Here is a 22716-nt window from a genome sequence, read left to right on the forward strand (position 1 = left end):
GCCCGCTTTATATTATCCCATAGGTCTCTTATATTGCTTTCCAGTTTTTTGTATGGAAGCAATTTAAATGCACATCAACAGATGAATGGATAAAGATGTGGTAATGACAGAATATTACTCAGCAACAAAAAAGAATGAAATAATGAAATTTGCAGCAATATGGATATACCTAGAGATTATTATACTAACTGAAGTCAGACAAAGGAAGACAAATGTATCACTTATATATGGCATCTAAAAAATTGATATAAATGAACTTATTAACAAAACAGAAACAGATTCACAGATATAGAAAACAAACTTAAAGTTACCAAAGGGGAAAGGGAAGAGGGATAAATTTGGAACTTGACATTAACAGATACGGACCACATATAAAATAGTAAGAGCCTACTGTATGGCACAGGGAACTATATTCAGTATTTTCCAATGACCTACAAGGGAACCAAATCTAAAAAAGAATAAATATATAGACATATATACATAAACACACACGCATATGTGTATCTATATAAAACTGAATCACTGTTGTACACCTGAATCTAACACATTTTCAGTTAACTGTACGTCAATAAAAAAAGGTTAAAAAATAAATAAAATACAACTTCAAGTGCTAAAATGTAATCATATATACAATAAATAAAAAACATTTAAACAGTTTTTAAAAAGGTTCTAAGCTCCAGATTTATACTGCCTTTCACTAAGACTATACCAGTATGCACTCCTATCAGCAGTGCTCTGTAGGCACTTTTCTCACTGGCTCTTATGGGGTCTACTTGAGAGAAGCAAAATGATGATGTATTTCTTTACTTACATATTACACTTAGTAGTTACACTTATACTCAGTGGTGGAATCAAAATCCTCATCTGCCAAGTGCCCTCACAACAAGGTTGTGCCGGTCTTGAATACCATCTCCTCAGAGAAAGAACCAGCATAACCTTGCCAGGAACTGTTCTGTTAGAACAGGGTTCCTCTACCTCAGCACTATTATTGTTTTGGATGAGATAATATTTTGCTGTGGAGGGCTGTCTTTTAAACTGAAGAATGTTAACAGTATCCCTGGCCTCTACACACTTGGTGGCAGCAGCACCACTTCCCCAAGTTTTGATAACCAAAATATCATATATCCCCAGACACGAACAAATGTCCTCTGACAAAATCAACCCAAGGTGGATATGACTGTGTTAGGAGAATAAAATTCTAAGCATCATATACGAGTCCATGACCACAGGCATACAATGATGGTTTAGATAAATTTTTGCTATAGGCAGAGTCTGAAGAGACAAAGAACTAAAATGTAGGATTAAATACTCACTTTGCTTTATAGGGTGAATCCGAGCCAGAATTTTTTGTTTCCATTAAACTTTCATATTCCTTGGCCCTGGAAAGAAAAGAGTTTTACCACTGTTAGTTACTTCGCATCTAATTTTTATAACAAACTAAAACTTTGTGTTTTTCCTCTCCCAGTATTAGGAACATTACCACACTAATTTTAACACTTCGATTGCTAGACTGTTTCTTTAAAATGCTATAAATGCTACCAAAAAAGACTGAAAAATACCTATTTCCTCACAGAATAGAAAAGAGAGTCATAAAAACATGTCTGAATTTACAGACATGGTACAGAACAGTGCTTATTTTTCAGAATGATTAAAAGCTGGGTAATTAAAACTGAAAGCATATTAAGTTTCTACAAGTTGGATGAGGTGGCTGATTATCTATGTACCTCAAGAGATATAATATACAAAATTAAATAAAGGTAAAAAGAGTCATTTAACTCCAGAAATAATTTTGTTTGGGGCTGCACCTGCAGCATATGGAAGTTCTCAGGCTATGGGTCAAATCGGAGCTGCAGCTGCCAGCCTGCACCACAGCCACAACAATGCTGACTCCAAGCCATGTCTATGACCTATACCACAGGTCATGATAATGCCAGATCCTTAACCCACTGAGTGAAGCCAGGGATGGAACCTGCATCCTCATGGATACTACTTGACTCTTAACCTGCTGAGCCACAATGGGAACACCAAAAAATAATTTTAAGTCAGCAGAAATGATCTGATCACACACTCAAAATACTTGTTTTCTTTTGCTCTTGTTATTTATACTGACTAAATACCAAAAGTACGCAAAAATCTGAGATAACACTTCTCTGTTATTGTCCAAGTATGCTCCAGTTTGCCTTTACCAGTAAGTAACAGCCATCAACAGGTCACCAATCTAAGCAGATGTCACTATAACAGTCCATTAAGGATGACCTTACAAATGTTTTATTAGGTCAGTCTCCCAAGGCAATAGAAATATAAATTAAAATAAACAAATGGGACCTAATCAAATTTATAAGCTTCTGCATAGCAAGAGAAACCATTCTTTAAAAAAGACACCCTATGGAAAGGGAGAAAATAGTTGCAAATGATGCCAACCAACAAGGGTTTACTCTCCAAAATATACAAGAAACTTATAAGACTCAACAACATAAAAACAAATAACCCAACTGAAAAATGGGCAGAAGACTTATCTACAAAGAAGGCACAGGGATGGCCAGAAGGCATATGAAGAGATGCTCAGCATCACTATTAGAGAAATGCAAATGAAAACTACGAGGTACCATCTCACGATGGACAGAATGGCCATAAGTCTACCAATAACAAATTCTGGAGAGGTTGCAGAGAAAAGGGAATCCTCCTACACTGTTGGTGGGGATGTAAATTGGTATAGTCACTACAGAAACTATTCCTCAGAAAACTAAAAATAGAATTACCATATAATCCAGCAATCCCACTTCTGGATATATATAGGGGAAAAAAAGTATAAAACAAAAAGATAACACTCATCCATATGTTCACTGCACCACTATTCACCATAGCCAAGACATGGAACAAAGTCAATGTCCATCAACAGACGAATGGATTAAGAAGATGAGAAGATGTAGTATGTTTGTACACACACACACACACACACACACACACTGGAATACTACTCAGCCATAAAAAAGAATGAAATAATGCCATTTTTAGCAACATGGATGCAACAAGAGGTTATCATACTAAGCGAAGTTAAGTCAGAAAGAGAAAGACAAATATCATATGGTATCACTTATAAGTCATCCAAAATGTGGCACCAATGAACCAAGTTATAAAACAGAAACAGACTCACAGACATAGAGGACAGACTTGTGGTTGCCAAGAGGGGAGGAGGGGTTGAAATAGACTGGGAGTTTGGGGTTAGCAGGTACAAACTACTACTTTTAGAATGACAAACAGCAAGGACCTACTGTAGAACACCAGGAACTATAAACATTCTCCTGGGACAGATCATGGAAAAGAATATAAAAAAGAATGTATATATATGTATAACTGACTCATTTGCTATACAGCAGAAATTCTGTCAACACTGTAAATCAACTATACTTCAATTTTTTTTAAAAAAGGAAATAAGGTAGTCAAAAAGAATAAAAACATAAAATACATAAAATGAGAAAAAAACAAAACTTAATTTGCCAATTTCCCTTTTTGGAGGCTAATTTAAATTCTAACCATTCACCCAAAGAATTCTAGTCTCAAAGTATTAGTCCACTGGCCCATTAATTAGTCACAATGTACACCAATGCAGCAATGACAAGTGAAAAAATAAAAACTGCCTCATAAAACATCTGAAAGATGCAAATTTCAATAAGCCAAGTGATAAAAAAGTAATCTAGAAGTTCCTATTGTGGCTTAACAGATTAAGAACCGGACACATGAGAATGTGGGTTCAATCCCTGGCCTTGCTCTGTGGGCTAAGGATCCAGCGTTGCTATGGCTGTGGTGTAGGCTGGCAGCTACAGCTCTGATTCAATCCCTACCCCAGGAACTTTATGTTGATATGTTTGCACATGCGGCCCTAAAAACAAAACAAAACAAAACAAAGCAAAACAAACAAACAAACAAACAAACAAACAAAAACAGGGGAAAAAAAGCAGAAAAATGCAATCTAGCACAGGTTATACTTGGAAATGAAGAAATAATTAGAATTAAACATAAATTATGTACTGTGTCAACCTGTATACGCTCATTGCTATCAGCCAAAATATTAAGGTATATCAAAAAGGGGGAAAGACCACTTTTCAAACTGCCAGTAATTGTGACCCCATATGAAAGGTAGAAAAAGTAACAATTATGCATGGTTGAATATGTTCCAAGCATTGTGCCAGGAACACTGTCTCATAAGGTCCTAAAAACTCAATATGCTATTGTATTCATTTTATAAATAAGAAATTGAGGCTTGGGGATAATATGTCTGTTATATCAAAACATATTTGTCTGGGGCTTCAAGTGGAAAGTATTGAATACATTCTTCTATTCATGCACACCTAACTAGAAAATTACTATCCAAAAGAATCCTAACTTTACCTGAAATGATAGTTAACCACATTAACTTGAATCCTGTCTTGATTTCACTTTAGAAATAAATACCTATCTCTAGAATCCCTACTCTGTATAAACTAGATGACTATGGAGGATAATAAGCTTTATATACATAGCATGGATGGGGTACACACATAGCAGGAATATTCAAAGTATTTATTCTCTACAAGGAAGAGGAATATAAAGCATTAAAATATACATAATTTAATAAAGCTAAGTAAGTGACAGATGAGTACTGATACAAATGCTCATTTCCACCTAAGATGCTAAGGGAAGTTTCCTCAATGAAATGTAATGAAAGACAGTGTCTGAATACATGAAAAAAAATGCCATTAATAGGACAAAAAAGTGAAAATATAATGCTATAAATGCAGGGCAACACAAGTCACGCTTAGGAAACAACATTCAGATCCCTTTTGCTGGAATGAAAGATTAAAATATGGGAATAGTGAGAGATAAATCTGAAAAGAATTCTCTAAGGTACTTTATTACAATTAAATTCTGGTTATCTATTTTTTAAATACTGACCCATTTTACTAAGAATTTAAATTGTACTATATACTGCCTTCCCACTTTTAGTCTCCTTGTCATCTTGCTTCTACTCTTTATCATCTGTAAGAATGGCTCTTGACACACTATGTATCCAGCAACATAGGCTGATAATTATTGTTTTGTGCAGTTCTCTTTCAAATAAAATAAAACAATCCAAAAATTTATATGGAACCATAAAAGACCCAGAATTGCCAAAGCAATCCTGAGGAATGAAAACCAAGCAGGAGACATAACTCTCCCAAACTTCAGGCAATATTACAAAGCCACAGTCATCAAGACAGTGTGGTACTGGTACCGAAACAGACAGACCAATGGAACAGAATAGAGAACCCAGAAATAAACCCAGACACCTATGGTCAATTAATCTTCGACAAAGGGGGCAAGAATATAAAGTGGAAAAAAGACAGTCTTTTCAGCAAGTATTGCTGGGAAACCTGGACAGCTGAATGCAAATCAATGAAACTAAAGCACACCCTCACAGCATCCACGAAAATAGAAATGGCTGAAAGACTTAAATATAAGACAAAACACTATCAGACTCCAGGAAGAGAACATATGCAAAACATTCTCTGACAACAACCTTATGAATATTTTCTCAGGTCAGTCTCCCAAAGTAAATCTCTTAGAAATAAAAGAAAAATAAACCAATAGGACCTAATCAAACTGACAAGCTTCTGCACAGCAAAGGAAACCCAAAAGAAAACAAAAAGACAACTTACAGAATGGGAGAAAACAGTTTCAAATGATGCAACCAACAAGGGCTTAATCTCTAGAATATATAAGCAACTTATACAACCCAACAGCAAAAAAGCCAATGACCCAATGGAAAAATGGGCAAAAGACCTGAATAGACATTTTCCCAAGGAAGATATACAGATGGCCAACAAACACATGAAAAAATGCACAGCATCACTGATTATTAGAGAAATCAAATCAAAACTACCACGAGATACCACTTCACACCAGTCAGAATAGCCATCATTAATAAGTCGACAAATAACAAATGCTAGAGGGGGTGTGGAGGACAGGGAACCCTCCTGCACTGTTGGTGGGAATGTAAGCTGGTACAACCACTATGGAGAACAGTATAGAGGTACCTTAGAAATCTATACATAGAACCACCATATGACCCAGCAATCCCACTTGTGGGCACATATCCAGAGAAAACTTTCCTTTAAAAAGACACATGCACCCGCACCCTCAATCAATACAATTTTCATTTCCTTTTCTTGTCTTAGTGCATTAGCTAGGACTTCTACTACAATATGGGTAAAGAGTGCTGATATGACATTCCTGTCTTTTCCTTATCTTAGCGGGAAAGCTACTAGTTTCTCACCATTAAGAATCATATTAGTTATAGATATTTTGTAGATTGTCTTTATAAAGTTGAGCAAGTTTCCCTTCTATTTCTACTTTACTGAGAGGTTTTATTAAAAATAGGTGATGGATTTCTTCAAATGCTTTTTCTATATCTCTCATGTGATCTTTCCCTTTCAGCCTATGGATCTGATGATTATATTAATTGATCTTCAAAGCTTGAACAAGTCTTGCATATCTGAGATGTATCCTACTTGATCATGGAGTGTAACTCTTTTTATACATTATTGGATTTGATTTGCTAATATTATAAAGAGAACTTCTGCATCTATATCCATGAGAGAGATTTGTCTATAGTTTCCTTGTCCTTAAATATCTTTATCTGGTTTGGTTATTAGCATAATGCTGGCAATACAGAATGAGTTAGTAAGCATGCCTTCTGCTTCTATCCTCTGAAAAAGATTAGAGAAAATTGATCCAATTTCTTCCATAAATATTTGACAGAATTCACCAGTTAACCCATCCAGGTCTGGTACTTTTGTTTTGGAAGTTTATGTATAAATTATGGCTTATTTTATTTATTAGATATAGTTATTTAAATTGTCTTATTTCTTTGTGGGTGAATGTTGGAAGATTGTGTCTTTAAATACATTGGTTCATTTCATCTAGGTTATCAAATCTGTGGGACTAGAGAGCTTCATACTCCCTTTATTATGCTTCAATTGGGCTTTGTATTAATGTCCCCTCTTTCATTTCTGATATTATTACTTGCTCTGTTTTTACGTTAACCTGACCAGAAGCTTATTGGTTTATTTTTCAAAGAACCAGATTCTGGTGGTGTTGGTTTTTCTCTATTAATTTTTTCTTCTCCATTTCATTGATTTCTGCTCTAAACTTTATTACTTTTGTTCTGCTTATTTTGGATTTACTTTGCTCTTTTTTTCCTATCTTCCTAATACGGAATCTTAGATGACTGCTTTTATTTTTTTTACTATTATTTTTTCATCTTTTTGTATTTTTAGGGCCGCACCCATGGCAAATGGAGGTTCCCAGGCTAGTGGTCTAATTGGAGCTGTAGCTGCCAGCCTACACCACAGCCACAGCAATGCCAGATTCAGCCACATCTGTGACCTACACCACAGCTCACGGCAACACCAGATCCTTAACCCACTGAGTGAGACCAGGGATCAAACCTGCCACCTCATGGTTCCTAGTCAGATTCGTTTCCACTGCGCCATGACGGGAACTCCAGATGACTGCTTTTAGATCTTGTTTCTTTTCTGGTATATGCATGCAGTACTATAAATATCATTTTAAGTACTGCTTTAACTCCATCCCACAACTTTGATTTTCACTGAGGTCAAAGTATTTTTAAAATTTTTCGTGAATTTTTTCTTTAGCCCAGGTATTACTTAGAAGTGTTTTCTTTTTTTAAAAAAAAATTATTGTTTTATTTTCATCTCAAAACATTAGGAGATTTTTTTCAGCTTTCTTTTAATGATTGCTAGTCGAATTCCACTGTGGTTTGAGAGTGAACATTGAAAGATTTTATTTTTTTTAATTTATTAAGGTCTGTTTTATAGCCTACAATGTGCTCTACCTTGGTGAATTTTGTATGGTGAACTTGCACAAAAGCATTCTGAGAAGGTGAATTTAATTCTTAACTTTGTTCTCCTATAAGTGTGGTGGTTTTTTTTTTCTGCTCCTCTGTCTTCTCTCAAGATTTTTATTTCTATTTTTCTGTAAACACCAAAGTATTGTTTGGCTGAGTGGGGGGCATTTATCATGATTGATCTCTGAGTTTCCTGGCTCTGTGGTTTGGTGTCTGACGTTAATTTTGAGAAATTCTCAGTCATCACTTTGCTTCAAATATTGCTTCAATCCCTTTCACTCATTCTTTTCCTTCTGGTCTTTCTTTTTTTTTTTTTTTTTTTTTTTGTCTTTTTGCCATTTCTTGGGCTGTTCCCACAGCATATGGAGGTTCCTAGGCTAGGGGTCGAATTGGAGCTGCAGCCACTGGCCTACGCCACAGCCATGGCAACGCGGGATCTGAGCCGTTTCTGCAAACTACACCACAGCTCATGGCAACGCCGGATCCTTAGCCCACTGAGCAAGGCCAGGAATGGAACCCACAACCTCATGGTTCCTAGTCAGAATGTTAACCACTGAGCCATGACGGGAACTCCCCTCCTTCTGGTATTCTTATTATACATATACTATATGTTTTGTGGTTATCTCACTGTTCTTTGAAATCTGTAGTCCCAAGATTATGTCTCAGTCTTTTATTTCACTTGTGCTTCTTAATTTTTAACTTTATAAGTGCTGCTCAGTTCCTTCCCTTAGGTGGTGCAGCATGGCTAGAGGGGGCTAGATTTGGACTACTTCCCTTCTCCCTCCCCTTTTCAGATGGAAGCCTAGATGGAAGGTATTTTCCTTCCCTCAGGGCCATTAAGCTCTGATAAAATACAAGCAGTTTAGGCTCTGGTTAAATATTTTCTTCTTAAGGAAGACTCTTTTTTTTGCCACACCCACAGTATGTGGAAGTTCCTGCGCCAGGGACTGAACCCACACCACAGCAGCAACCCACGCTGCTGAGTGACAACACCAGATCCTTAACCCACTGCATCACAAAAGAACTCCCTGAAAGCAAACATTTTTAAGAACAGAACTGCTCTGGCATTCTGGTTTTTATTCCTTCTCCCTGCTGGAAGCAAAAGCATGATGTAAAACCACACAAAGACACTACAAGGTAACTAGAGATCAATATACATAGTAAGCATAACTGTATCAATCCTTCATGAAAAGTTAGTAAACTTAACCAAATGATATACAAAAAAAGATAACATATAGTGAGCAATTGGGGTTTATTCTAAAAATATAAGTTGATTTACATTTAGCGATCAATATAGTGCTAAATACTTATATGGGTATAGGATGTAAATTATATTTCAATAAAGTTTTCATACAAAGTCAAAATTGGGAGTTTCTGTCATGGTGCATTGGTTAATGAATCCGACTAGGAAACATGAGGTTGCAGGTTTGATCCATGGCCTTGCTCAGTGGGTTAAGGACCCGGTGTTGCTGTGAGGTGTGGTGTAGGTCGCAGATGCGGCTCGGACCCCGCGTTGCTGTGGCTCTGGTGTAGGCTGGTGGCTACAGTTCCGATGAGACCCCTAGCCTAGGAACCTCCATATGTCTCAGGAACGGCCCTAGAAAAAGCAAAAAGACAAAACAAAAACAAAGTCCAAATTGATAAAATTAAACAGTACATTTCCCAAAATATGCAGAAAAGGTATTTGAGAACACAGACTATCAATCTAAGAAAAAACTCTCAGGAAACTAAGAAAATAAAAAAAATTCCTCAATCTGATGAAGAGCATATACATAAAAATGTAGCTAACATCATACTTAAAATAAAAAACTGAATGCTTTCTCCCTGAGATCAGGTCCAAAGCTCCTGTTCCAAATTTTGCTGAAGGTGCACTGCAGTGCAACAGACAAAAACAAAAAGTAAACAGTATAGTGAATGGAAAAAAAAATCTGATTTTACTCTCAGATATCATGTTTATATACACAAAGAAATCTTATAAATTTAAAAAACTATTAGAGCTTGTAAGACAAATTGGAAAGGTCCCAGTATATAAGGTTAATATGTAAACAGCAAGTTTTCTGCATATACTAACAACAAGAAGTATAATAAAAATATCTTTTTTTTTTCTTTTTTTGGCCATTCTCACAGTATGTGGAAGTTCCCAGGCCAGGGATCAAACTGGAGTCACAGCAGTGAACCAAGACACAGCAGTGACAACACCAGATCCTTAACATGCTAGGCTACCAGGGAGCTCCAAAGATAATATTTTCAACAGTATAAAAAAACTGAAAATATTAGGAATAAATTTAATAAAATATTTGTAAAGCTTTTATGATGAAAATTATAGTATTCTACTAAAGAAAATAAAGAAAGAGTTTCTGTCGTGGCTCAGCGGAAATTAATCTGACTAGCATCCATGAGGACACAGGTTCAATCCCTGGCCTCGCTCAGTGGGTTAAGAATTTGATGTTGCCGTGAACTGTGGTGTAAGTCACAGATACAGCTCAGATCTGGCATTGCTGTTGCTGTGGTGCAGGCTGACAGCTGTAGCACCGATTAGACCCCTAGCCTGAACTTCCATATGCCACGGGTGCAGTCCTAAAAAGACAAAAAAAGAAAAAAAAAGAAAAAAAATTAAAGAAGCTCTAAACAAATGCAGAGATATACCTTTTTGTGGACTGGAACGACCAATACTACCAGGACATCATTTCTCATAAGCTGATCTGCAGATTCAGTACAATATCAGTTGAAACCCCAATAGGCTTTTTTATTTTAGAAACTAAAAACTGATCCTGGGGAGTTCCTGTCATGGCGTAGCGGAAATGAATCAGACTAGAAACGATGTGGTTTTGGGTTTGACCCCTGGCCTCACTCAGGATCTGGTGTTGCCATGAGCCATGGTGTAGGTCACAGACGCGGCTTGGATCTGGTGTTACTGTGGCTGCAACATAGGCTGGCAGCTGTAGCTCCATTTAGATCCCTATTCTGGGAACCTCCATATGCCGCAAGTGTGGCCCTAAAAAGAAAAAAGAAAAGAAAAAAAAACTGATCCTAATATTTACATGAAAATGCAAAAGACACTGGAAAACCAAAACAACCTCAAAAAAGAAAAAGTTGAAAATTTCTATTGCTTTATTTCAAGACTTACCATAAAGCTATAGTAATCAAGACAGGGTGAAGATTTATAAAATGACAATGGAATACAACTCGCCAGAGAGTGAAGAACTACATTCACACTTTATGGGCTGATTTATATATTTTTAAGCTATCAAAATAGAAAAAAAAAATAACAGAGAGGATAGGATAGGACAGGATAGGGTAAAATAGAATAGTCCAGAAACAGACTCACACACATAGGGAAGATTTTTTTAAACACTGAAGTATTAAAACAGTATAATGGGAGGTTGCTAATCATTTGTTAATGAAGCAACTGACAAGGGATTAATCACCAAAATATACAAACATCTCATGGGCCTCAACATCAAAAAACAAACAACCCAATCAAAAAATGGGCAGAAGATCTAAATAGACATTTCTCCAAAGAAGACATACAGATGGCCAAAAAACACATGAAAAGATGCTCAACATCACTAACTATTAGAGAAATGCAAAGCAAAACTACTATGAGGTACCACGTTATACCAGCCAGAATGGCCATCATCAAAAAGTCTATGAACAGGAGGGGAGGTCTAAGATTGTGGAATAGCAGGATGTAAGGCTCATCTTCTCCCACAAATACATTGAAAATACAACTATATGTGAAACTGCACAGAAAATTTGTGAAAAACTGACAAAAGACCTCAAGATTATGACAGAACAAGAAAAATATTACCAAACCAGACAGGACATAAGAAAGAAGAAAGAAGAAGAAGGAGAGAAAAAGAAGCAAAAGAAAAGGAGATGGGACCTGCTCTCCCAGGAGGGATCAGGAAGGAGGAATAGCTCCTGCACCCTGGGAAGTTCCCCCACCAGCAACAAGACCAGCCCAAAACAGGAGGAGCTCTAGATAAATGTTGTGATGCAGTTAAGAAGGAGTCAGTCCTCCACAAGTGATCAGTGCTACAGACAACAGGCAACCATAGGCAGGGGTCAGCAGGTGTGGGCAACTAAACCTCTGGCCTCAGAGATCAGACACAAAGAGGGAGCTGGGGCTGGCTATGTGGGGGAAAAAACAGGGTTGGCCTTGCAGAAACAGCCTAGAGGGACTAGAGTATAAGGCGACCACAATGGAGAGCATCTAAGCAGAGGCAACCCAGTTGGGTTTAGAAACTAGATGCCATTGTTTGGGGGTACTGGAAGAAAGGGATGGGATCCACAACGACAGCCTTGTTCCCTATGCCCACTTTCTCAAGCTGCAGGACACTACCTGCCTCAGCTCAGGAACCACTTGGCCAAAGCAGCTGCCTACCAACAGCTGCAAAGCAGCCCTGCCCTTAGGGTACAGACTTCTTAGAACTGCCTGGGGGAAAAACACAAGTTCCTGGTTCCTGCCAGTGGGGGCCCCGGCCTAGTGGAACCCAACCTGTGCCAGAAGAGCTTCTGGCTGTGGCAGCGTTCAGCTCCTGAGAGATCAGGGAAAACACAGGTGCTCTGGCTCCACCCAGAGAATCAAGAGGGGCTCTGATCATCAGGGCATTGCCCACTTCCTGTAAAAGCAACAACCTGCTTGAGCAGGGAAAACACAGGAGTCTCAGCTCTGCCCAGAGAGGCTGCACCCATTCCTGCCAAGAGGGCCTGCTCCCTGCTGATCAGGAAAAACACAGGTTCCTTGGCTCCACCCAGAGAATCCACAGATGCTCATGCCAGCAAAGCAGAGGCAGAAAAATTGCTGGCGGCAGCGCCCAATGACTGCAAAAGCAACAATCTGCTTGAGCAGGAGAAACACAGGCATCTCAGCTCTGCCCAGAGAATCTGCAGAGGCTCGTGCCAGCGCAGCAGCACCCATTCCTATGAGAGGGCTGCTGGTGCCTGCTCCCTGTGGATCAGGGAAAGGTGCCTTGGCTCCACCCAGAGAATCTGCAGAAAGGCAGCGCTAGAAAAGCTGCTGGCAGCAGTGCCCATTCCAAGAGGGCTGCCTGTGCCCACTCTCTGACAGAGCTGTGAGCTGCCCAACCAGCAAAAAGCACAAGATACAGGAGCCTTGCCAGTGGCCCTGTGAAGGCTCATGTCAGTAGCACTCTTTCCACACCAAGGAAGCCAGGGGAGGCCCATTAGCCAATCTGCAGGGCTACAGAGAGCACAAGGCCTACCAGCAGCAAGGCATAGGGAGGGAATGCCAGAAACACACATCCTGCAGCTACGGATAGAGCCTGTGTGCAACAAGCAGGGAGAAGCCCTCTGCCACTGAGGCTTTAGAGAGAGATCCCTAGAGTGGCTAAGCAAGGAGAGTGCCAATAGAACAGCAGCACCTGCTCCTGTATCTACATAGAGCAATCCCTAGAGCTTATCTGTCAAAGAGGTACATGTGAACCCCTACCACCCCTTAGAACTCCAGTACTGGACACCTGCTTCAACAACTACATACCAACTGTCAAAGGGATGGTAAACAGAAAGGTAGACACTATGAGATGATGAAGAAGTAGCTTTCAGACAAAGGAACAAGACAAAAACCACTAAATGATGAGGAGATAGGAGATTTACCTGAAAAAGACTTCAGAGTGATAATAGTAAAGATATCCAAGATCTTCAAAAAAGAACGGAGACACAGATCAAGAACTTAAAAGATATGTTTAACAAAAAGCTAGAGGATTTGAAGAGCAAAAGGAATAGTGTGATAGCTGAGTGAAAGATAACCTAGAAGGAACTCATAGCAGATTAACAGAGGCAGAGGAACGAATAAACCAGTTGGAAGACAAAGTGGTGGAAATCACTACTACAGAAAAGAATAAAGAAAAAAAGAATGAAAAAAAAACTGAGGATCATTTAAGAGACATCTGGGACAACCTTAAACGTACCAACATCCACATCATAGGGATTGAAGAAGGGGAAGAGAGAGAAAATGGGCCAGAGGAAATATTTGAGGAGAGTATAACCAAGAATTTCCCAAATACGGGAAAGGAAACACTCACTCAGGTGGAAGAAGCAGAGAGAACTTTATACAAAATAAACCCCAGAAGAAATACAGCAAGACTTATACTAATCAAACTGACAAAAACTAAGTTCAAAGAAAAAATATTGAGAGCCACAAGGGAGAAGCAACATATCACATAATAAGGGAATTTTCAGAAGGATAATAGCTGATCTCTCAGCAGAAATCCTACAAGCTATAAGGCAATGGCAAAATATACTTGAGGTGATGAAGGGGAAGAACCTAGAAGCAATAATAAAAGCAAAGCTCTCAGTCAGATTTGATAGAGAGATCAAAAGCTTCATAGACAAGCAAAAACTAAGAGAATTCAGCACCTCTAAACCAGCTCTACATCAACTACTACAGGAACATCTCTAAGAAGAAAAGGAAAAGCCACAATTAGAAACAAGAATATTAAAATGAAGAAGCTCACTCATAAAGGCAAAGATAATCTAAAAGTAGGAAATCATCCATTGACAAACATGATATTGAAACTAGCAAGCATGATGGGAGGAGAGGACAAATGCAGAACGTTGATCATAGGAGCAGCACAATATATAAGGCAACTACCAACAGCCATAAAAAGGTGAAGTTGACAGTAAAACAATAATAGTGGGGGGCTTTAACGCCCCACTTATAGCAATGGACAGATCATCAAGACAGAAAATCAACAAGGAAATACAGGCCTTAAATGATACACTAGACCAAAACAGACTTAACTGATAGCTATAGAACTTTTCACCCCAAAGCAGTAGAATATATTTTCTTCTGAAGTATATATAGAACATTCTCCAGGATAGATTATTCTTGGGCCACAGATGAAGCCTTGATACATTTTGAAAAACTGATATTATTTCAAGCATTTTCTCCAATCACAATGCTATCAGACTAGAAATAAACTGCAAGTTTCTACTAAACTATCAGTAGATCATTGAAGAAGCCAAAGAAGAAATTAAAAGATACATAGAGACAAATGACAAGGAAGATAAAACCATCCCAAACCCACGGGACACAGCAAAAGCAGTTCTGAGAGGGAAGTTTATAGCAATACAATCTTATCTCAGGAATGAAGAAAAAAATGCAAATAAACAACCTAACCTTACACCTTAAACAGCTAGAGAAGGAAGAAAAGACAAAGCCCAAAATTAGTAGAAGGAAAGAAATCATAAACATTAGAGCAGAAACAACATAGAGGCAAAGAAAACAATTGAGATCAATGAAATGAAAACTTGGTTCTGTGTAAAGATCAACAAAATTGACAAACCGTTAGCCAGACTCTGCAAGAAAAAAAGTGAGAGGGTTCAAATCAATAAAATTAGAATTGAAAAAGGAGAAGTTACAACTGACACTGCATAAATACAAAGGATCATGAGAGACTACTATGAGCAATTGCATGCCAATAAAATGGACAACCTAGAAGATGGACAGGTTCTTACAAAGGTACAATCTACCAAGACCAAACTAGGAAGAAATGGAAAATATGAACAGACCAATCACAAGTACTGAAGTTGAAAATGTGATTTAAAAACTTCCAAATAACAAAAGTCCAGGACCTGATGGCTTCACAGCTGAGTTCTACCAAACATTCAGTCATTCAGAGAAGAGTTAATGTCTCTTCTTCTGAAACTTTTCCAGAAAATTGCAGAGGAAGGAACACCACCAAGCTCATTCTATGAAGTCACCATTACCCTGATACCAAAACGAGACAAAGATACCACAAAAAAAGAAAATTAGGAGTTCCCATCATGGCACAGTGGAAACGAATCCAACTAGGAACCATGAGGTTGCGGGTTCAGATCCTGGCCTTGCTCAGTGGGTTAAGGATCTGGCATTGACATGAGCTGTGGTGTAGGTCACAGATGTGGCTTGGATTTAGCATTGCTGTGGCTGTGGTGTTGGCCAGCAGCTATAGCTCCAGTTAGACCCCTAGCCTGGGAACCTCCATATGCTGCGGGTGCGGCCCTAAAAAGACGAAAGGAAGGAAGGAAGGAAGGAAGGAAGGAAGGAAGAAAGGAAGAAAGGAAGGAAGGAAGGAAGGAAGAAAGAAAGGAAGAAAGGAAGGAAGGAAGGAAGGAAGGAAGGAAGAAAGGAAGAAAGGAAGGAAGGAAGGAAGAAAGAAGAAAGGAAGAAAGAAAGGAAGAAAGAAAAGAAGGAAGGAAGGAAGAAAGAAAGAAATGAAGGAAGGAAGGAAGAAAGAAAGAAATGAAGGAAGGAAGGAAGAAAGAAAGAAAGGAAGAAAGAAAGGAAGAAAGAAAAAGAAAGAAAGAAAGAAAGAAAGAAAGAAAGAAAGAAAGAAAGAAAGAAAGAAAGAAAGAAAGGAAGGAAGGAAGGAAGAAAGAAAGGAAGAGAGAAAGAAAGGAAGAAAGAAAGGAAGGAAGGAAGGAAGGAAGAAAGGAAGGAAGAAAGAAGAAAGGAAGAAAGAAAGGAAGGAAGGAAGAAAGAAAGGAAGGAAGGAAATTACAGGGCACTATCACTGATGAACACAGATGCAAAAATCCTCAACAAAATATTAACAAACTGGATACAAATATACATTAAAAAAATCATGCAACATGATCAAATAGGATTTATCCCAGGGATGCAAGGATTCTGCAATATCTGCAAATCTATCAATGTGACACACATCAACAAAATGAAAAATAAAAACCATATGATCATCTCAATAGATGCAGAAAAAGGCTCTTGACAAAATTCAACACCCATTCCTGATAAAAACTCTCCACAGAGTGGACATAGAGGGGATCTACCTCAATATAATAAAAGCCATATATGACAAACCCACAGCTAACATTATTCTCAATGGTGAAAAACTGAAAGCATTTCCACCATGATCAGGAATAAGTCAAGGATGTCCTCTTTCACCAATGTTATTCAACATAGTCTTGGAAGTCCAAGCCATGGCAATCAGAGAAGAAAAACAAAAGAAGTCCAAATTGGAAAAGAAGAAGTAAAACTATCACCTTTTGCAGACAACATAATTCTATACCTAGAAAATCCTAAAGACACTACCAGAAAACTGTTAGAGCTCATCAATGAATTTAGTAAAGTCACAGGAAACAAAATTAATATGCAGAATTGACTATTTCTATATACTAACAATGAAAGAACAGAAAGAGAAATTAGGGAAACAATCCCATTCACCACTGCATCAAAAAGAATAAAATACCTAGGAATAAACCTACCTAAAAGACAAAAGACCTGTACTCTGAACAAGGAAATCAAAGGCATAAATAGATGGAAAAATATACCATGCTCTTGGATTGAAAGAATCAACATAGTCAAAATGACAATACTTCCTAAGGCAAACTACAGATTCAGTGAAATCCCTATCAAATTACCAATGACATTTTTTTTTCTTTCTGCTTTTTAGGGTCACACCTGCAGCATATGGAAGCTCCCAGGCTAGGGGTCTAATCAGAGTTGTAGCCACCAGCCTATGACATAGACACAGCAATGTGGGATCCAAGCCACATCTGCAACCTACAGCTCATGGCAACGCCGGATCCTTAACCCACTGAACAAGGCCAGGGATTGAACCCGCAACCTCATGGATATTAGTTGGGTTCATTAACCACTGGGCCGTGATGGAAACTCCCCAATAACATTCTTTACAGAACTAGAACAAAATATTTTCAAATTTGTATGCAAACACAAAAGACCTCAAATAGCCAGACCGATACTGAAAAGCAAAAGCAGAACTGGAGGAATCAGGCTCCCTGACTTCAGACTCTACTACAAAGCTAGTCATCAAGATGGGATAGTACTGGAACATAAACAGAAACACAGATCAATGGAATAGGATAGAAAGCCCAGAAATGTACTCAAACACCTATGGTCAATTAATCTATGACAAAGGAGGCAAGAACATACAGTGAAGGAAAGATACCCTTTTCAATAAATGGTGCTGGGAAAACTGGACAACTGCATGTAAGAGAATGAAATTAGAACACTGTCTAACACCATATACAAAAATAAACTCAAAATGGATTAAAGACCTAAATGTAAAACCAGACACTATAAAACTCCTAGAGGAAAACACAAGCAGAACGTTCTTTGACATAAACCACAGCAACATCTCGTTTGATCCACCTCCTAGGATAATGACAATAAAGATATAAATAAACCAATGGGACATAACTTAAAACCTTTGGCACAGCAAAGGAAACCATTAAGAAAATGAAAAGACAACTTTCAGAATGGGAGAAAAATTTTGCAATGACTCAACTGACAAAGGTTTAATCTCCAAAATATACAAACAACTCACACAACTCAAGAAAAACAACAACAATATAAATCCAAACAACCCAATTGAAAAATGAGCAGAAGACCTAAATAGACCTAAGAAGATATACAGAAGGCCACCAGGCACATGAAGTGCAAATCAAAACTACAATGAGGTACCACCTCACACCAGTTAGAGCGGCCATCATTAACTAATCAACAAATAACAAATGCTAGAGAGGATGTGGAAGAAAGGGAACCCTCCTTAATCGTTGGTGGGAATGTAAATTGATACAACCACAATGAAAATACCACAGTATGGAATACCTCAGAAAACTAAACGTAAAACTAATATATGAGCCAGCAATCCCACTCCCTTGCATATATCCAAATATTTCACTGAAAAAGATACATGCACCCATATATTCATCACAGCACTATTCACAATAGCCAAGACACCAAAACAATCTAAATGCCCATCAATGGATGAATGGATTAGGAAGATGTGGTATACACACACACACACACACACACACACACACACACACACATACACACATACAATGGAATACTACTCATCCATAAAAAAGACAAAATATTGCCATTCATATCAACATGGATGGAACTAGAGACTCGCATACTGAGTGAAGTAAGTCAGACACCATGTGATGTCACTTATATGTGGAGTCTAAAATATGGCACAAATGATCTATCTATGAAACAGAAAAGATCATGGATATGTAGGACAGACTCGTGTTTGCCAGGGGGGAAGGGAAGGGAGTGGAATCAATTGAGCATCTGGGGTTAGTAGATGAAAACTCTTGCATTTGGAGCAGACAGGCAATGAAATCCTACTGTAGAGCACAGGGAACTATATATCTAATCACTTCTGATGGAGCATGATGGAGGATAATGTGAGAAAAAGAATATATATATATATATATATATATATGACTGGTCACTGTGCTGTACAGCAGAAATTGACAGAACAATGTGAATGAATCATAATAGATTTTTTTTTAAGTCTACAAATAATAAATGCTGGAGAGGGTGCAGAAGAAAGGGAACCCTCTTACACTGTTGGTGGGAACGTAAATTGTGCAATGATTATAGTATGGAGGTTCCTCAAAAAACTAAAAATAGGGAGTTCCCATCATGGCGTGGCAAAGATGAACCCAACTAGGAACCACTCACTGGGTTAAGGATCCGGTATTAACATGAGCTATGGTGTAGGTCGAGATGTGCCTAGGATCTAGTGTTGCTGTGGCTTTGGCACAGGCCGGCAGCTATAGCTCCAATTAGACCCCTAGCCTGGGAACCTCTATATGCCACAAGTGCGGCCCTAAAAAGCAAGAAACAAAAAACAAACAGCCAAAAAACAAACAAAAAACCCCTAAAAATAGAACTACCATCCCATCCCATCCCTATGCATCTACCTGGAGAAAATCCTAATTTGAAAAGATACATGCACCCCAATGTTCATTGCAGCACTATTTACAATAGCCAAGACTTGAACACAACCTAAATGTCCATCAAGAGAGGAATGGATTAATAAGATGTGGTACATATATACAATGGAATATTACTCAGCCATAAAAAATAATGAAATAATGCCATTTGTAGCAATATGGATGGACCTAGAAACTATTATAAGACAAATTAGTCAGACAGTGAAAGACAAACGTCACATGATATCACTTACATGTGCAATCCAAAAAAAGGACACAAATGAACTTATTCACAGAACAAAAACAGACTCACAGACTTTGGAAAACTTACAGTTACCAAAAGGGACAGATGGAAGGTGGGGTCAGGATGGACTGGGGTTTGGGACTGGCATTTGCACACTAAGGTACATGGAATGATTGGCCAATGGGGACCTGCTGTATAGAACAGAGAACTCTACCCAGTATTTTGTGATAATCCATGCGGGAAAAGAATCTGAAAGAAAATGGGTATGTGTGTATGTATGATTGAATCACTTTATTGAACAGTAGAAATTATCACAACCTTGTTATACAACTATCCTTCAACAAAAATTTTTTAAAAACCCAGTATAATGGGAGAGGAAACCTTTTTAGCATCTTGTGCTGAAAACAACTAGCTATTTATATGGCAAAATAAACATGGACCTATACTTCATATCATACCCATTAATTCATCTGAGATGGGTTGTAAGTCTAAATGCAAAAGTTAAAATTACAAGGCTTCTAGGGGAAAAAAAGGGAGCCTTTTTAACCTCTGGTCAGATAAAAACCTCTTAGAACCCAGAAAGCACAAGACCTAAAGAGAAAATACTGATAAAATACACATCATCACATTTAAAAGCTCTTACTTTGATATATGGCAGAAATTAGCACAACACTGTATATCAACTATACTTTAATAAAAAAGAAAAAACTCTTGTTTATTAAAAGCTATCATTAACAAAATGTACAGGCAAGCTCCAGACAGAGAAAAAATTCACAAGATATATTTCTGACAAAGAACTTACGGTTAGAATGTATAAACAACTCAAAAAAAGGTGACAACTCGATTTTTTAAATGGACAAAATTCTTCAACAAACTCATCGTAAAGGAAGATAATGAATAGTTAAAAAGCATATGGAAACATACTCAATATATATTATTAGTCACTAGGGAAATGCTAATTAGAATCACAATGAGACCACTATGCTCACACTGGAACAAGATTAAAATTAAAATTTTAAAAACTAACAATATCAAGTACTGGAAAGACTACAGAGCAACCTGAACTCCCATCGTTTGCTGATGGGGGTGTAAAATAGTGCAAACACTATGGAAAACAGGGTGGTATCGCACTTCTAAGTATTTACTCAGGAGAAATAAAAATATATACACCCCAAAACTTAATATGAGCTTAATTTACAAATACCAAAAACTGGAAACCCAAATGTCTATCAACAGATGAATAGATAAAAATGTGTGAAATATGCACAAAATGAACAGATGAATAGATAAAAGTCTGTGAAATATGCACATTCAACAATAAAAAAGAACAAATTATGTACATGCAACAACGGAGATAAATCTCAAAAAGAGTATACTGTCGACACCTGAATATGGGTTTGACTGTGTGGGTCTACTTATACATGGATTGTTTTCAATAATAAAAACTACGATACTACACAATCCTCAGCTGCTTGAATCTGTGGATGCAGAACCATGGATATGGAGGAACTACAGATATGGGGGTCCAACTATAAGTTATATGTGGATTTTTGACTGCATGGAGAGTCAGTGCCCCTAACACTCCCATTGTTCAAGGATCAACTGTACTCAGTAAAAGAAGCCAGCCACAAAGGAATGTGATTTCCTTTGTATGTACTTCTAGAACACGAAAAACTAATTTACAGTGATAGAAAGCACATCCATTGTTCAAGGATCAACTGTACTCAGTAAAAGAAGCCAGCCACAAAGGAATGTGATTTCCTTTGTATGTACTTCTAGAACACGAAAAACTAATTTACAGTGATAGAAAGCACATCAGTGTTACCAAGGGCCAGGGGTGGTGGAAGAATGACTAGAAAGAAGAACAAGAAAACTCTGCAGAGGAATGGAGATGTTCTGATTTTTGATAGGTTGTAGATTACATGAGTATTTTGATTTGACAAAACTCAACAAACTGTACATTAGAGACTTCTACTTTCTCTTAAGTAAATCATACTACAATAAAAAAAAAGTCTGTAGATATAGATATATATGCATAAAAAGGATATATATGCTAGAAAACTAGTAGCATTAGGAGTTCCTGTCACGGCTCAGCGGTTAACGAACCCAACTAGTATCCATGAGGACACGGGTTCGATCCCTGGCCTCATTCATTGGGTTAAGGTTATGGCATTGCCGTGACCTGTGGTGTAGGTTGAATACATGGCTCAGATCCCACATTGCTGAGGCGGTGGTGTAGGCTGGCAGCTACAGCTCTGACTGGACCCTTATCGTGGGAAGCTCCATATGCCACGGGTACGGTCCTAAAAAGACTAAATAAATAAATAAAAATAAAATATTAGTAGCATCAGAATTATAGGTTTTTTCCTAAATTTAAATATTTTCTTTAATAAATGAGCATTACTAGATATATAGATATAGATATGAAAGACAGCCTCACTGAAAAGGTGACATTTGGACAGAGACCTGAAGGAGGTGAGAGAGCTAAGTTCTATGGATATATGTGGAAAGAGCCATCTAGGAAAAGGAGACCTGAAGTGTAAGAGCCTCAAAGTTTGAGAAAAGGGACATGATCTGGCATTTTCATAGGTTCACTCGGGCCTGAGTATTTAGAATAGACTGCAAGAAACAAAGAGACTAGTCAGAGGAGTACTATAATAATCCAGGTGAGAGAAGATGGAAGCTTGATGGGTAAGTTAAAGAAAGACGGCCACATCATTAATAAATCCACAAATAACAAGTGCTGGAGGGGCTGTGGAGAAAAGGGAACCCTCCTGCACTGCTGGTGGGAATGTAAACTGGTACAGCCACTATGGAGAACAGTTTGGAGATACCTTAGAAATCTATACAGAGAACTTCCATATGATCCCGC

General features: G+C 37.9%; 1 protein-coding gene across 5 annotated transcripts in view; it reads right to left on the reverse strand.

The window, feature by feature from the left end:
• The window catches only part of SCAPER (S-phase cyclin A associated protein in the ER), a 429066-nt gene that overhangs the window by 240181 nt on the left and 166169 nt on the right, over positions 1–22716 (reverse strand). For all 5 annotated transcript variants that reach the window (XM_021099014.1, XM_021099012.1, XM_021099013.1 and 2 more), the window contains one exon: positions 1314–1379. In XM_021099014.1, the coding sequence (XP_020954673.1) occupies positions 1314–1379 (66 nt within the window). The remainder of the gene's footprint in view (positions 1–1313; positions 1380–22716) is intronic.

The sequence above is a fragment of the Sus scrofa genome, chromosome 7 (assembly GCF_000003025.6).
Source record: "Sus scrofa isolate TJ Tabasco breed Duroc chromosome 7, Sscrofa11.1, whole genome shotgun sequence".
In the NCBI taxonomy this organism is placed as follows: Eukaryota; Metazoa; Chordata; class Mammalia; order Artiodactyla; family Suidae; genus Sus; species Sus scrofa.